This window comes from Heterodontus francisci, chromosome 16, assembly GCF_036365525.1.
Source record: "Heterodontus francisci isolate sHetFra1 chromosome 16, sHetFra1.hap1, whole genome shotgun sequence".
NCBI lineage: Eukaryota > Metazoa > Chordata > Chondrichthyes > Heterodontiformes > Heterodontidae > Heterodontus > Heterodontus francisci.
The window spans coordinates 87382311-87395606 of record NC_090386.1 but is presented as its reverse complement, the minus strand read 5'-3'; the positions used below and the strand labels follow the sequence as shown (position 1 = coordinate 87395606).

At 45.2% G+C, this 13296-nt stretch overlaps 1 protein-coding gene across 1 annotated transcript in view; it reads right to left on the bottom strand.

Moving 5' to 3' along the window:
* Positions 1–2435: 2435 nt before the first annotated feature.
* Positions 2436–13296, bottom strand: part of ndrg3b (ndrg family member 3b) — a 97609-nt gene continuing 86748 nt past the window's right edge. Inside the window, exon 16 of the mRNA XM_068048570.1 lies at positions 2436–4315. Within this exon, the coding sequence (XP_067904671.1) occupies positions 4146–4315 (170 nt within the window). The 3' untranslated portion in view covers positions 2436–4145. The remainder of the gene's footprint in view (positions 4316–13296) is intronic.

Sequence of the window (13296 nt, the reverse complement as noted above, 5' to 3'; positions counted from 1 at the left end):
TGATCAAAGGTGTTTTCCCACAGAAACTTTCTCACGAAGGATAGATGGTACGGCACAGTCCAACTGGATGGAGCGTTCCACCACAATGTGACCAGACCCATCCTTCATTACACCGGGGAGAGATAAAACCTCAGCACGTAGTGACACTTGGTGTTTGTGCACTGGGGCTCAATGCACAGCTTGATGCAGCCACACACAAAGGCGGTCATCAGGATGAGGGTGATGTTGGGTACAATTTTCCCGCTCTTATTCAGAGGTTTGAACATCGTGTCCCTCCTTTATCAGAAAAAAGCGGAAAATGGCTCGGGTGACCACCACGTCGCAGGAGTGGGGTATGGGCCAGACTTGCGCCACATGTAGCAACAACGTGTGCACCTCGCATCTGATGACCAGGTGCTTACCCACAATGGAGATCGCTGCTCCCACATGCTCAGTTTATGGTTTACCATGGCTACTCGCTGCTTCCAGGTTTTGGTGCATGCCCTGGCCCTTCCGAACCACATCCCCAGCACCTTCAGGTAGTCTGACCTAACGGCGAAGGGAACAATGGATCGGTCGGCCCAGTTCCCAAAGAACATGGCCTCGCTCTTGCAGTGGTTGACTGTGGCTCCTAAGGCCAGTTTGAACTGGTCGCAGATGCTCATCAGTCTGCGTACGGACAGCGGATCCGGGCAGAAGGCGGCGACGTCATCCCTGTACAGGGAGATTTTTACCTGAGTGCCTCCGCTGCCCGGGATTGTCGCCCCTCTTATGCCCGCATCCTTCCTAATGGACTCAGCAAAGGGTTCGATATAGCAAACAGACAGGGGACAGAGGACAGCCCTGTCTGACTCCAGATTGGATTGGGAAACTTTGATTCCTACCCATTGTTTGAGACTGTGCTACTGATGTTTGTGTAGAGCAGTTTGATCCAATTGCAGATTCCCTCCCCAAACCCCATTTTGGAAAGCACGTCCATCATGTAGGTGTGCGATATCCTGTCAAAATCCTTCTCCTGGTCCAAGCTGATGAGGCAGGTGTCCACCCTCCTGTCCCGTACTTAGGCGATCGTATCCCTGAGTAGCGCGAGACTATCAGAGATCTTCCTGCCGGGTACAGTGCAGGTCTGGTCAGGGTGGATCACCAACTCCAAAGCAGACTTGACCCGACTGGCTATGACTTTGGACAGAATCTTGTAGTCAACATTAAGCAGTGAGATGGGTTGCCAATTTCTGATTTCTGCCCTCTCCCCCTTCCGCTTGTAGATGAGGGTGATGATGCCTTTCCTCATGGATTCCGACATGCTGCCGGCCAGAAGCATACTCTCGTATACTTTCAGCAGGTTTGGGCCGATCCAGTCCCACAGGGCCAAATACAGCTCAACCAGTAAGCCATCACTTCCGGGAGTTTTACTCGTCTCGAAGGACCTGACGGCGTTTGTCGTTCATCCAGAGTTAGCGGCTTGTCCAGTCTCTCCCTCATGCTGTCATCTAAGACCTCCGTGATAGACGACAGGAAGGACTGCAAAGACGTGCTGTCCATGGGCTTCACGTCGTATTCCAGGGAATACAAGCCTAGTTTGTGTACTTTCCTCATAATTTAACCCTTGGAGCCCTTGTAACTTGCTGGTGAATTTGTGCTGCATTCCCTCAAGGTCACTATATCCATTCTAAGGAGCAGTACACAGAACTGTACACAGTAAAGGCCTGCTCAGGTCAGGGGAAAAAAACCCGAGCCGAACCCGACAGGACCACATTGGACCCGAGCCCAACCCGATCAGAGTCCCTCTAATTTTTCCCGCGCCCGAGCCTACCCGACCCGAGCCCGACCTGACTCGACAACCGGAATGTTCTCTTTACCTACCATGCGACTCCCAATCTTCAGGAAGCTGTAGCGTGAGTGTGATGACGTCAGTCGCTCACTGCGCAGACTCAGAGTTTCCCTCCTTGACGTCCCAGACTCCCAGCTCAGGTAGATTTTTTACTTTTAACACTTACCTGCAACTCTTGCTGTGTGCGTCCAACCCGGACCCAACGCGAGCCCAAAAGCCGCACCCGGAAGAGCGACCCAACCTGAACCCGACACATGTCGACGGGTCCGGGTCGGGTAGTAGGCCTTTAGTACATAGTATTGCAGGTATGGTCTAACCAGGGCTTTGTCTAGCTGTAGCAAACCTACCTCCCCTTTATAATCCAGCCCCCTGTTATAAAGTCTATAAGCCGTTTTGATCATCTTTTGTCCCTGTCATTCATTCAATGGAAAGAACTTGCATTTGCATCGCGCCTTTTACATCCTTAGGACACTCCAAACTGCTTCACACCCAAAGAATGAAGCACGGTTGTTGTTGCTTTGTAGCCAAACATGGCAACCAATTTGCATGGAAAAAATTCGATCTTAATAAATGCATTAAATGAATTCTAACTACATAAAAACACAAGACGTCTGGACACCAGGAGTCACTTCTAGCCAGAGCTCTGTCTTTATTTCAAAATCAGCTATTTTGCTCACCTCTAGATCTTTTAAGGACAGTTATAGTGTGAAACGCCTGTAATTTATCACAACGAACCTGCACACAGACATTACAAGCCTACACAACTAGCTTTTGTGCCTGGAGTTTTTTTACATTTTTTTTTTAATTTTTCAAGCTAGTGCTTCAGCCGTGTGGAAAACAAACACAAATAAAAGCCACACAGGGTACGAACGCAGACACTGATCACATGGGCAGCGGTCTTGACTTGCACCCGCTGAGGCTGTCTCATTGTCGGGCGAACGATGAGAAGAAAAACAAAATCAAGCTCAAAATCTTTTAACACAGAAGCGAGGGAGAGTGCGGGGAGAAGCAGAGGGTAAATAAATTAGAATTTAATATTTAAAGGGGCATTTGTATTCTGAGGGACGGGAGGGAGATACAAAGGGGTTATTGGAAAACCCAAGAACAGTCCAAAACTGTTCCAGATGACAGTATCCCACCGTGACACCAAACTGTGACCAGGCTGTAATCAGAGACTTTGTTCAGTTGGACAGGGAGTTGTGCCAAATAAACACACACACAAAAATAAGCAACATAATCTGATGTGGCTCATTTTAACTTAAAAAGGCAGTTCCAAATATTGAGATGGTTTTGCAATCTGTCGCACTCCTAATAGCTGCCCAATGTACGGCTAACGCCGAATATATTATAGGGCAATTTTCATTGGAGCTTCTATATTTATACATACAATTACAAGTAATACCTTGTATCTCGATCTGTGGCAGCGACTCTTCTGGTTGCCATTCTGCAGCAGAAATGCCCCACAAACAGCAACGAGATTGATGGCTAGTTAACCTGTGTTTTTTTTGTTGGTGATGCCTGAGGCAGAATGGGCCAGGAACACTGGCAGAACTGCCGAGTATTGTCACAGGATCTTTAATAAGCTACACTGGAATGGACGGGACTTTGGGTTCAAAAGTCTCACTCATGCCTCTCCACAGTGCAGCACGCACTTTTGGGGTTCTGCATTGCAATGTCAACCTAGACCACAGGTTTAATCCCGACTCAGGGTCCAAACTCTCAGCATTCCGACCGGGACGGGGCACAATACAGAAAAAAAAAAACCTATAAAAATAACATTATAGAATTAAAAATGAAAAAGGCTGTCCTAAAATAAAACAGGAAATGCTGGTTTTGATGAAAGGCCATCGATCTGAAACATTAGCTCGGTTTCTCTCTCTCTCCACAGCTGCTGCCAGGCCTGCTCTGTATTTCCAGCATTTTCTGCTTTTATTTCAGATTTCCAGCATCCACAGGATTTTGCTTTCATCCTGTTGTTTGTCCATTGGTTACAGCCATGGTGGGGGGAGGGGGGTGAACTCTGGTACTGCCCCTTTAAATCCAGGGAAGACACGAGTCGCTTTGGTTAACAAACAGGAACTAGGGAACGTTAACATTACACATCTTGTACCACTAGATAAAACAAGAATATTTCAAAGAAATGAAAACAAGGATCATCTGCAGTGTGAGAGCATCAACCACCGAATCAGGCATGCACTAAAGAGACACAAATAAACCAGGAAACTTGCTCTCCATTGTTGAGTCTCCATTTTCTTGTAAGGTTGTGACTCAGCCAAGTTGATCTCTTGAATCGGGAAAAGAGAAGACAAATAAATAAACGACTGAAGTTGCTGTTTTAACAGGAGACCTCCATGGTTTGAGGCCTGCCCTGAACTGTTTCGCTGTTCCCGATGGCGTCTGCCTGGTTGTTGGTGGGAGACTGATTGCGGGTGGCGTCTCCGGATCCCACGCTTGAGGTGGAGGTGGTGCGAGCCCGGGTTAGCCTGGTCATGCTGACGGCCGGCACTGAGATGGGAAGGGGGAGGGGGTGAAGGGGGGAAAGAAGAAAACACACACAACAAAACAATAATTAGAAGCAAAACGTATATTAGTTATTTAACCAATTCTGCTTACAAGCCTGCTGGATTTGTGTTTCCTGGGGAGAATCGAACCATTTAATGGGATGGAAACTGCTACCCAAAAAAAAAAAGGTCCACATGTAGATTTGTCAAGTTGCATCTCTGTTCTGAAATTAACTCGTTCTATTAATCGGAATCACACCCTCTCATCCATTTTTCACCCTCTCACATCAGCCTAGCTTCCCTTATAGCTCTGATACATTGGAAAACACTCTAAAAAGCAGCACATTCTTCAATGACCCCTCTTATTAGAGTTCCACTGAGGTTGGCATTCTTTTTGACCCTTGGGGAGGTTTCACAGTCCAATTCAATTCATTCCTTATCCACTACCTACCCACATATACTTTACAGCAAGGTAATTCAATGTCTATCAGGAGTTAGAATTCTGCCTGATTTTTCCCTTCTCTAGATCAGAGACACAAAGGCCAACTGTAGTGTACAGCTCTATCCGGGTCAAGACTAGCTAACTCAGCTAAGAGACGAACTGTGGACTTCCCTGTCCTGCATGGCTCAGCACCATACCACCACACTGAGTCATTACCAAACATAACATGCAGCAGTTTAAATAAGTGATTCTTAATGTGTTCCAATCTCTCCAAGGCCTCACCCACTCCCATCTCCGTAACCTCCTTCAACCCTCAGAACTCTGCATCCTCTCAACTATTGCGTACGCCCCACTTTCTTCGCCTCACCATTGGCGGCCATTCTGGAATCCCTCACCAAACCCACCCTCCTCCTTTAAGATACCAATGAAAAGCGACAACTTTGACCAAGCATTTGGTCACTAGCCCTAATGTTTCCTTCTTTAAGTATCAGGTTTTGGCTAATTATGCTCCTGTGAAGCACCTTTAAATGTTTGACGATGTAAGGTATATAAATATATGCTATATAAATGTAAGTTGACATTACTTTTAAACTTCCATAGCAAGAGAGCTGGTATTGATGAAAAATTCTACATAGGAGGGTTCACTGATCTTTTCTTTTTACAGGTGCTGACATATTTGCTATTTTCATATTGTTACTATTCTGCCATTTCTTTCTTTTTATCCAAAGCTACTTTGACTTGAGGCAGCGAGGGAGACAGAGTGCTGAAGCCAACTGCTACTCTAGCTCAGATCAAGTAACTCAAAACAGACTGTGGATTGAGCAGTTTGGTCACGACTGCTCGAGGACGGTACTTATTTTCCTTAAAAAAAAATACATACGTATAATTTTCCTGAAACTTTCTATCAGCACGGTTTCTCCAGGAAACTTCCACTAGTAAACTTGCAAGATCTGCATGGAATTTCAGTGAAACGATCTCAATTCTACTGCACACGGAAAGCCCCACTGCATCATCGGACTGACTCAGCCTGCAATCTCCTGCTGTTGCTGTGGAGAGGGCACGTTCCCATGATGCACTGCATCAACAAAGCATGTCAACCTTACAAATGAGAGAGTCAGGGTTGGGCAACAGACCATATTTTACCTCAGACTTCACACAAACCTGGTAAAAGCAGGGCACAAAATGAAATGTCTGTGTCTTTTGCTAGTCCATTCTCTGTATTGTGGGGAAACACAAAATACTGCTGCACTTTAGCAGCAGGATGAGTGATGGCTCCCAGAAAGATTATATTTCTGCTTCAGGCTTTGCATTACAATGACGAGACTGAAAAATTCACAGAGGTATAAAGTCAGTCCTGCTCTGAAAAACATTTTCCTCCCCTTTTTGGGTTGCCTCTACTCCTTCAGGATGCCCCTTTCTCCACTCGTTCCTAGGCCTCTCAAAGGCTAACTTGAGCAAACCCCGATGAGTTACACACCAGCAGTGTGGAGCAGCAGACTACTCCCTCACTCTGGTACTTGTGCACCGACCATTTCCCTCTACTTCCTTCCCAGAAACTTATGTGAACAGGAACAGAACTATCATTTCATCACCATCAACTCAAGTCCTCTTGGAGCTGAGGAGAGGAAAATTAAAACCTTATGGATGTCTCGTACTTCTGCCTCAGCTCATTTGCTGCCGAAACACTCATCTCTGGTTGTGTTAACCCTGGACCTGACTATTTTAACACTGATCTACATTGGCTCCCAGTCCATCAACTTAGATCTCAAAATTCTCATTCTTGTTTTCAAATCCCTCCATGGACTCGCCCCCTCCCCATCTCTAACTTCCTCCAGCCCAACAACTCTCCGGGATCAGATCTTGGCGCTCCTCCAATTCCGGCCTCTTGCGCATCCCCGATTTTCATCGCCCCATCACTGTGCCTTGAGCTGCCTAGGCCCTAAGCGCAGGAATTCCCTCTGTAAAATACTTCGTCTCTGTCTCACGTTTCAAGACGCTCGTTAAAATCCACCTCTTCCACCTGTCCCAAAATCTCACAAAGTAGCCTGGTGAGAAATCTGGCCTGATAGCATTCCTGTGAAGCGCCTGGGGATTTTTTTTACTATTCTAAAGGCGCTATATAATTGCAAGCTGTTGTTGCTGTGTTGCTGGATTAGCATAATTCATCAAAGCCTCAATTCGATGCACCATAAAGAACCACGGGCAAGCGGGATTTTACAGTCACAAACTGAGAAAAGGTACAGCAAAAATCATCTGCAGATTGGCAATTCATACTTCCTAGCTGCTGGCTTCAGAGCGACAATACAGTCAGCCTGAAGCGTACCTTGCCCATTCCTTTCACAAAGGGATGTCGTGTGTTTTTTTTTTAATCCAGTATTTTGCTCTAAGCCAAAGTGGCAGCTGGGCTTCAGGATGATACACTTCCAAAGGGTCCGGAGAAGATGCCCAGTTAATCAGCATCAATAGGTATTTTGGTATAATTAAGTATCATCTCCTGGGGCTTACTTCATTGTCCATGAGGACTTAGGGAGGAATTTCCAAAAGAGGATTCCTCAATTGGCTACAGGAGCCCGTCTTTTGGTCTCTCCCGGGAGTTGACGTGGGGGCTGGAGGAGGGGGGGGGGGTTGCGGGGAGGGAAGGAGAAATCAGCTTAAATATGTAGGTTAGCATTATGACTCTGATAGACAGAAAGAACTTGCATTTGTATAGCACCTTTCACATCTTCAGCATGTCCCACAACACCTTACAGCTAATGAATCACATTTTAAGTAGCCACTGTGGTGTAGACAAATGGAGCAGTCAATGTTTACGCATCAAGGTCCCACAAACAGCAATGAGATACATGGCAGATACTTGGTTTGAATGATGTTGGCTGAACAGGACACTGGGAGAACTAACCTGCTCTTCTTCCAATGGTGCTAGGATATACTTTACATTAATTTGAAGAGCAGACAGGACCTCTGCTTAACGTCACATCAAAATCTAACTGAGCTGAGTGAGTTACAGATAAGTCAAGGCTGACACTTCTTTGCTCATCCCAGATAAACTAAAATATTTTACCTCAAGGCCTATCATGGTTACCTCAAACCCACAGCCCTCCACACCCAATATGGCAATGGAGGCCAGCAGAGAAGTGCCTGAAAAATATGGTCTGTTTGGATGCACAAGCCCCAAATTCATTCATGTGCAGGATGCATCCTGGATTGAGTTTGGAGAAAGAGTGGAGGTCTGCAACAGATTCAATACAAACATTTGATCACACACAAAATCGGGAAGCGTTTTCAATGTTATCGCAGCATAAAGAGAGAAGTGCCATGCAAGGAAAGAAAAGCCACGCCCAAACAAGCCAACTAAACATGACAATGGAATAGAATTCATATCAGTCAGCCTGGCGTGAAACTGGAACGCTGAAGAATTTTAAGATTTCAGGGTAGATTTTCTGCACTCAATTTTTTTCCTTCACAGTCTTATTACAGTGACCACTCTACTTTCTTTAGCCAGTGCTCCTAGTTGGGTCTGTCAAGGACATTCTGGCATAATTTTCCTTTAAAGATTGCCTACTTACCAAAAATTGAGTTCCAGACTCCCCAAGTCACCATAGTGGTTCTTATACCAACCGACTGTTTTTAATTCCTCAATCAGGAGAGGGCCATTTACCTGCTATTCTCCCCATTATGTAGGGTGCCAGGCCACTGAGACTTAAGGCTCTGGAGTCCCCTCTTTGAACCATTTTGCCTCTCCTTAAATCCCACCTCTTTGGCCAAGATTTTGGTTGTCTCTCCTATTCTCTGCATCTTTGGCTCAGCATCCATTTCTTTCCCCTTACAACTCCTGTGAAATAACTCTGGATTTTATTTTTGTTCATTAAAGGGCTCTTTAAAAATACCACGACTATATGAACTGGCAGATTTAGCATTATTCTGCATGGCGTTGGTCCTGACTCCGAGTTCGAAGCTGGGCAGGTTTTCCAGAATCGTTGGGATAAGCTCGAAATTGCATTCAAATGTCACAAAATGCAATAGAGAGCCAGAGAAATAAAAACCCAGCCTTGAATACTTACCATCAATTGAGCCGGAACTTTGACTAAATGGCTTGAAGATAAGCGGGAGACAAAAGTGTTCACAGCCACTTTCATTTCATGAAATGCAGTCTACTGATGATGATTTAAAGTCATCGGTTGTGCTAAAAAGATAATCTCTAACAGTTTGTTTTCTAACAGTTTGAATCCAGCAAACTAATACTTCCTAAATTGGGAACTGAATCATCAAATATGTTGAATTAACTATCTTTGAATGAAAAGGTGTGAACTGTATAAGCATATTAATTTGTGTGCACTCTGAATAACTTACAAGGTTCTCCAAAGAACAAGACAGAACCATATATAAACATTTACACAAAAGGAAAAGGTGAAGCATTGTGGGAAATACTAAAGCATGATGGGAAACACTGAATGCACATAGAGCTACCTGTTTCATTGTGCAGGTGGCTGAGCTGGACTGAAGGGACTGGAAGCAGGTGAGGGCAACACATAGGAAAAGAACCAGGTTATTATTGGTTATACAATGCACGTTACACACAGTACATAACAGCAGACAGCTGGGAGTATGTTGCAAAGGCTATAACACACAGAGGTTGGCGGGGGGGGGGGGGGGGGGTTTTGGCGGGGGAGGGGGCTGGTCAGAAAGTAATACTGCAAGCATGATGCACGCACACTCTTAAAACCCCTGGGGGTGCACTACTCCCAAACAACACACTCCCTGCGTTCCTTAACGTAGACAGTTCCTACTCCTCTCCAGTGCCTGCCATTCCCATTCTGACTTTGCTGTTGAATGTTGCATCGTTTGCTAAGGTCGCCGGTACTTCTTAATGGAAAGCCCGCAGGCCCGTCAACTTTTGCTGTCACAGCTTCACTTACTGCAACGCAAAGAGTGGGGGCTTTGCCAATCTGGTGAGAGGAGCTCAGCTTGAAAGCAAAAGACAAGGCTCCTCACACAACAGGGAGAGAGGATCTTACTGAAAACTAAAAAAAACAGATTATATTCCTCTTGGCTGCGTGCTTACATACTCCCGTGTCATTATACAGAGAATAAGGAGATCAGACAGTGCAACATGAGATTCAAATAATATTACAATAAAGCACAGGTAAAACTCAAGTGGCTTGCAGCCATCATCTGAACACTCATTAGATAGAATATATATATACGCATCAATGAATCTCAGTCAATGTTAGATCTATCTGTTTGTTATAACAGGGACAGAGGTCACTACAACACCTCTGGAGGAAGTAAGAACAACACGAAGCCTTGTGTTTTATTTTAAGAGACTGCACGATCAGGTGCAGGAAGCTAAGAATAGCAGGTGGTGAATACTTATGAATGAAAGGTCATTGGCCTGAAAAGGTTAACTTTGTTTCTCTCTCCACAGACCTGCTGAGTATTTCCAGCTTTTTCTATTCTTATTTCAGATTTCCAGCAATATTTTGCTTTTGGAAGAACAGCAGGTGTGGCCCTTACCGTTAAAGTTACCAGTTTGAGCATTTTTATATTTATACGTAAACACACACTGTTTATTTTAACTGCGCGGTACTAGGATCAAATTTAGCCTTTCCAGCAACATTGAATGTGATGCCCAATGCCACAGCACTTCCCATCATTGACGAGTGAAGATACACTAGAATAAAGTATATTAATAAAGAGACACACACACACAATAGAATATGGATTATCCATTTAGTAAGCTACTGTCCCCTTCTTTTCTTTACCCACCCTCAATTTCCTCTCTTTCTGTTCCAACGATACTGACTCTTTCAGCTACATTTCAATAGACTCTGACAGCCCCTTCACCAACTTGCTAAATTATCCTTTCTTCATAAGCAAGCAGACAGCAAATGCCAGCAGACTAATCATCCACAGCAGGCATCACAACAAACACAATCTTCTTCACACCTGATGTTCACATGTGCACTTTTTAAGCGAGGATAGCGAGAAGGAGTGGGAACACTCTAACCAACAGGACGATTGCACAGAATCCACTTCTGCTCAACTGAGATCAACCAACTGGTGCAAACCCAGAGCTGAACCCGGAACCTTCTAGTTTCTTGGGCTCAATTTCTCACTGGGCAGTTCCTTTTACAATTGCGCCACCAGGAAGCAATTTAAGAATAGATTTATCCCATGAGGTACTATAATTGATTCTCAGTGGCAGAACATTTGTTCAGTCTCCCACTCCCCAGTTAATTCCCAACGTCAGGTGCACTCTAATGGAGGGGCACAAAGCAAAGGCAAGACATCTGCCAGCAAGATGTAATGAGAGAGACTCCAATACATTGCTCTCAATCAATTTATTTTTTGAGCCTTTAGGCTGGAGATAGCCTAGGAGCAGACTGGCTGGGGAATAGGGTCGGGGGAGAGCTGGAGGCTGGGGAAGGCGAGTTGCTTGAAGAGTGGGACTCCGGAAGTTGGGTGGGATGAGGGAAGGAGACGGGGGTAGGTGGGTCAGGGGACAGAAGGAGACTGGAGAATGGGGGTCAGAGAGAGCGCAGGAGACTGAGCTACAGGGAGTACATGTGTAGGAAACAACGGGAAGCAAAGTCAGTTTAGTGGTCTTTACAGTCCTGACTTTAGGACTTTTAAAGATGAAACGTTCCCCTGCGTTGTAAGAAAATGACACCCCATGGTCTTTACAATCTAACTATTATTGTTAAAAAAATGTTTTTGTAAATTGCCTTATTTCTTTCCACAAGTCACTCAAAATACAAGGGCACATCTGCTCATTGCAAGACACAACCACACAACCAGCGGGTGATGTAATCTAAAGTCGATTATTTCAGGAATGCCCACCTTTGGCTCCCATTACAGCCATCGATGGCCAAAAACTAAATTTCTTCAGGTTTGCGCAAACCCTCCCACACGGGGAGCTTGAATCCAGGATGACAGACGGAGCCGATTCTGGGGAGGCAAACTGAAGTGCGCTGGAGAACTTGAACTTACCACCAAAGAGCAAAATTGCACCCTTTCAGGTCGTTGTGACATACTAGAACAACATGCCGCCACATACACGATGGGCCAAATGGCCTCCTCATAGCACAGTCAGTCCCAATTCAGCAAGTGACTGGTTTTCAACAAAATTGCATTTACGTGATCAATCGTAATCACTTAACTCAAGCCAACTCCTTGTGAGCAAAGCAGGAGCACAACATGTCCATGGAGTGGGATTCCAACCCAACCTTATACACTGATGTTTTTTGAATGTAAACCTGCTAGAACATTGATTAATAGGGTGGGGGGAGTGACGCGTGCACAACTGTTTTGTGAAGAGCCCGAGCAAGACCGATGCAGTTAAACACAGGAGGGCTTAGGTGAGGGTCAGTGAAGGAGCAAGTGAAGGGAATCAAACATATAAAAAAAAACACACACAGCATCATCCGCCCATTATGGGGCAGAGGTGTAGTCCACTCCGAACCTCAAGTCATAGAACGATCAAATGAAATAATCCCCGACAGCCACAGGAAAGGCTAGGGCTGGGTGACAGGCACAATCCAGCACAGCCTAAAGTAGGGCAATTCACTCCTTGCTAAAATGTGAAACTCCAGGTGAATTATTTCTGTCTGCGTGCAACTCTTGTCACGTGTTTAAAAGCCCCCAGTGGCGTGAATGGAACTTGATTGGGATGAAATGGAAGTGAAATCACTCCTCTAACAAGGATCACCATTTTCCATTCTGTGCAGTTCATTGCTTCAGTAGCACAATTTGGTTTTTCTTGTAACTTAGCTGATGTTTTACATCTCAGCGAGGACTTTACCAATTGAGTGATAGCATTACCTTCCGAGTCTCCACTGTGGGATTCAAATGTACTTGCACAAGAGGACTCCCAAGCACTGCTGGCCTGAATCTCCATTCTGCCCCTTTCTCCCCCAATATGACTGGGGCATTGGTAGAGCAGGAGTTCCATCTGCCAATCTGTTTGACCGGCTGGCACCCCACCCCACCTGAATTTCACCAGGCGATCCTTTGGCAGATTCTTTTGGTGACATTTCCAATGGTGCTGGAGCGCACATAGGTTGGAGGGAGGAATTAAATCATGGCTGATCTGTATCTGAACTCCATCTACCCACCTTGGTTCTGTCACCCTTCCCTAACAATATCAAGCTCGGTTTTGAAATTTTTCAATTGACCCCCATCCTAAACAGCTTTTTGGGGAAGAGGGTTCCACATTCCCACTACCCTTTTTGCGTCAAAAAGTGTTTCTTGACACCAGTCCTGAGTGGCCTTGCTCTAAATTTGAGGTTATACCCCTTTTTTCTGGACAAACTCACCATAGGAAATGGTTTCTCTCTCTCTACCTTACCAACTCCTTTAATGATCACCCTTTAATCTTCTATACTCCAGGAATACAAGCCTAGTCGATGCATTCTGTCAGCATAAAGTAACCCTTTCATCATCTTATTTGAGTCAGTCCATCTGTATTTAGAAAGTGGGTGGGGGGGTGGGAACATTTGCACTATACAGGAAGTGGCACCAGGATATTGGTATGTGGGGGCACC